Source organism: Austrofundulus limnaeus, unplaced genomic scaffold, assembly GCF_001266775.1.
Source record: "Austrofundulus limnaeus strain Quisiro unplaced genomic scaffold, Austrofundulus_limnaeus-1.0 Scaffold973, whole genome shotgun sequence".
Lineage (NCBI taxonomy): Eukaryota > Metazoa > Chordata > Actinopteri > Cyprinodontiformes > Rivulidae > Austrofundulus > Austrofundulus limnaeus.
Window position 1 is genome coordinate 5638 of NW_013953375.1, and position 1642 is coordinate 7279.

The window sequence follows — 1642 nt, forward strand, 5'->3', positions numbered from 1 at the left end:
TAGCTACAGGTTTCCAAATTTTAGATTTTGGTTATGGTTTTGTTTAATTTAACTTTTACAGTAGCCACAATTTAGTTGATTTTGTCATTTAGATCCAGTTTTGCTAATTTTATCTGATCTGCTAGTTTACTTGTTTTAGCCACTGCTGGTTTCAGTATTTGGCTAAATTGAACATGTTGATCACTTTTTTAAAATCATTTAAGCTTGTGTTTTAATCTTTTTTTTTGGCTTATTTCAACTTTAAAAGTTCAGCTTTAGCTTCTTCAACAGTATGTTAGCAGTAATTCAGCGCTCAGCATTTACTCTGCATTTTTGCAGAAACTGCACAGTGAGTTTTTGAGATTAACTTCCAGGTTGTTTTGTAAAGATTTATTCTGTTTTTTATTTAATTACTGTCACAGAGGACAGATATTGACAAAATGTCTGAAATCAGAACATATCATAAAGAAAAAAGACTGAAAACATCAAGTTTAGGTATTTTTACACTCCTTATTTATCTAAAAATGGACAAAAACAGAGCTAACGTAATAACTACCAAACAAAAGTCATCTCTTCTCTGAAGTTCTCCAACACTCTCTTCTAAAGGTATGAACGACTTCAGCTACCTGCACACCAACTGCTTTGAGCTCTCCATTTTCCTCGGCTGTGATAAGTTTCCTCATGAAAGTGAGTTGCCTCTTGAGTGGGAGAACAACCGTGAAGCTCTGCTGTCGTTCATGGAACAAGTAAGAACCGGTCAGATAAGTGCTTCACAGTTAAGACTAATACGTCTTTGTGTCAGGACATCATAACATTTCTAAAGTAAGACTTTATGTTTGGAAATTATGGAGTTTGAGCCTTTTGGTTAAAAGAATGACCAATGAAGAAGCGTTAAAAAAAAAACTAAAGGGAAAACATAATACCTAGTTTCTCAGACACACCATGAGGAGATGAGGGTTAGAACACTGTACGGGTCACCTCGAGTGAAGAAACAAGATTTACTGCCTCGAAGCAGGCCTCGGACAGGCCTGACGAGAGGACAYGWWCMCTGTCACAAACTGAACTCTATTTAGGCCATGACAGGTCACTCCAACCGTGGAAGAGAACCCCTCAGTTCTCTTAATCAGAAATGGACAGAACAATCTCTTCTGTTCATGATTCATTTGTTGTTTAACTAAGAATGTTTATGCATTTGTTAAATCATGATAATGACAGCCACAAGAAAAGTGGAACCACTTCTTTTCTCTTACCGTGCCTCAAAGATTTATAATGGTATAAAAAAATCACAGAGAATCTGATCACAATGTTTTCATTGTGTTTTTATGTAAATCACTGTTTTTATTTTACTGTGAACACAGTAATATAATTACTTAATCACTTAATTAATATTACTGTGTTCACAGTAGGGCTGTGTATTGGCAAGAATTTGGCGATACGGTACATATCATAACAGAGGGGTCACGATACGATATATCCCGATATATCCCGATATATCCCGATATATTTCGATACTGTAAACAAGGCGATATATTGCGATATTTTTGGTCCAAAAATTCTATTAAATAAAAACCTCTTACTGGTAAAGAAAAAAATTCATTGTCTCAGAAAATTCTAATATTACACAGACATACTTTTAATACTGCTGTGTTCTGCTTTGTATGTG

General features: G+C 34.9%; 1 protein-coding gene across 1 annotated transcript in view; it reads left to right on the forward strand.

Annotated features, from left to right (window-relative positions):
* Positions 1-585: 585 nt before the first annotated feature.
* The window catches only part of LOC106533565 (inactive carboxypeptidase-like protein X2), a gene marked incomplete at its 5' end in the record, with an annotated part of 6173 nt that continues 5116 nt past the window's right edge, over positions 586-1642 (forward strand). Inside the window, 1 exon segment of the mRNA XM_014029919.1 lies at positions 586-725. Within this exon segment, the coding sequence (XP_013885373.1) occupies positions 586-725 (140 nt within the window).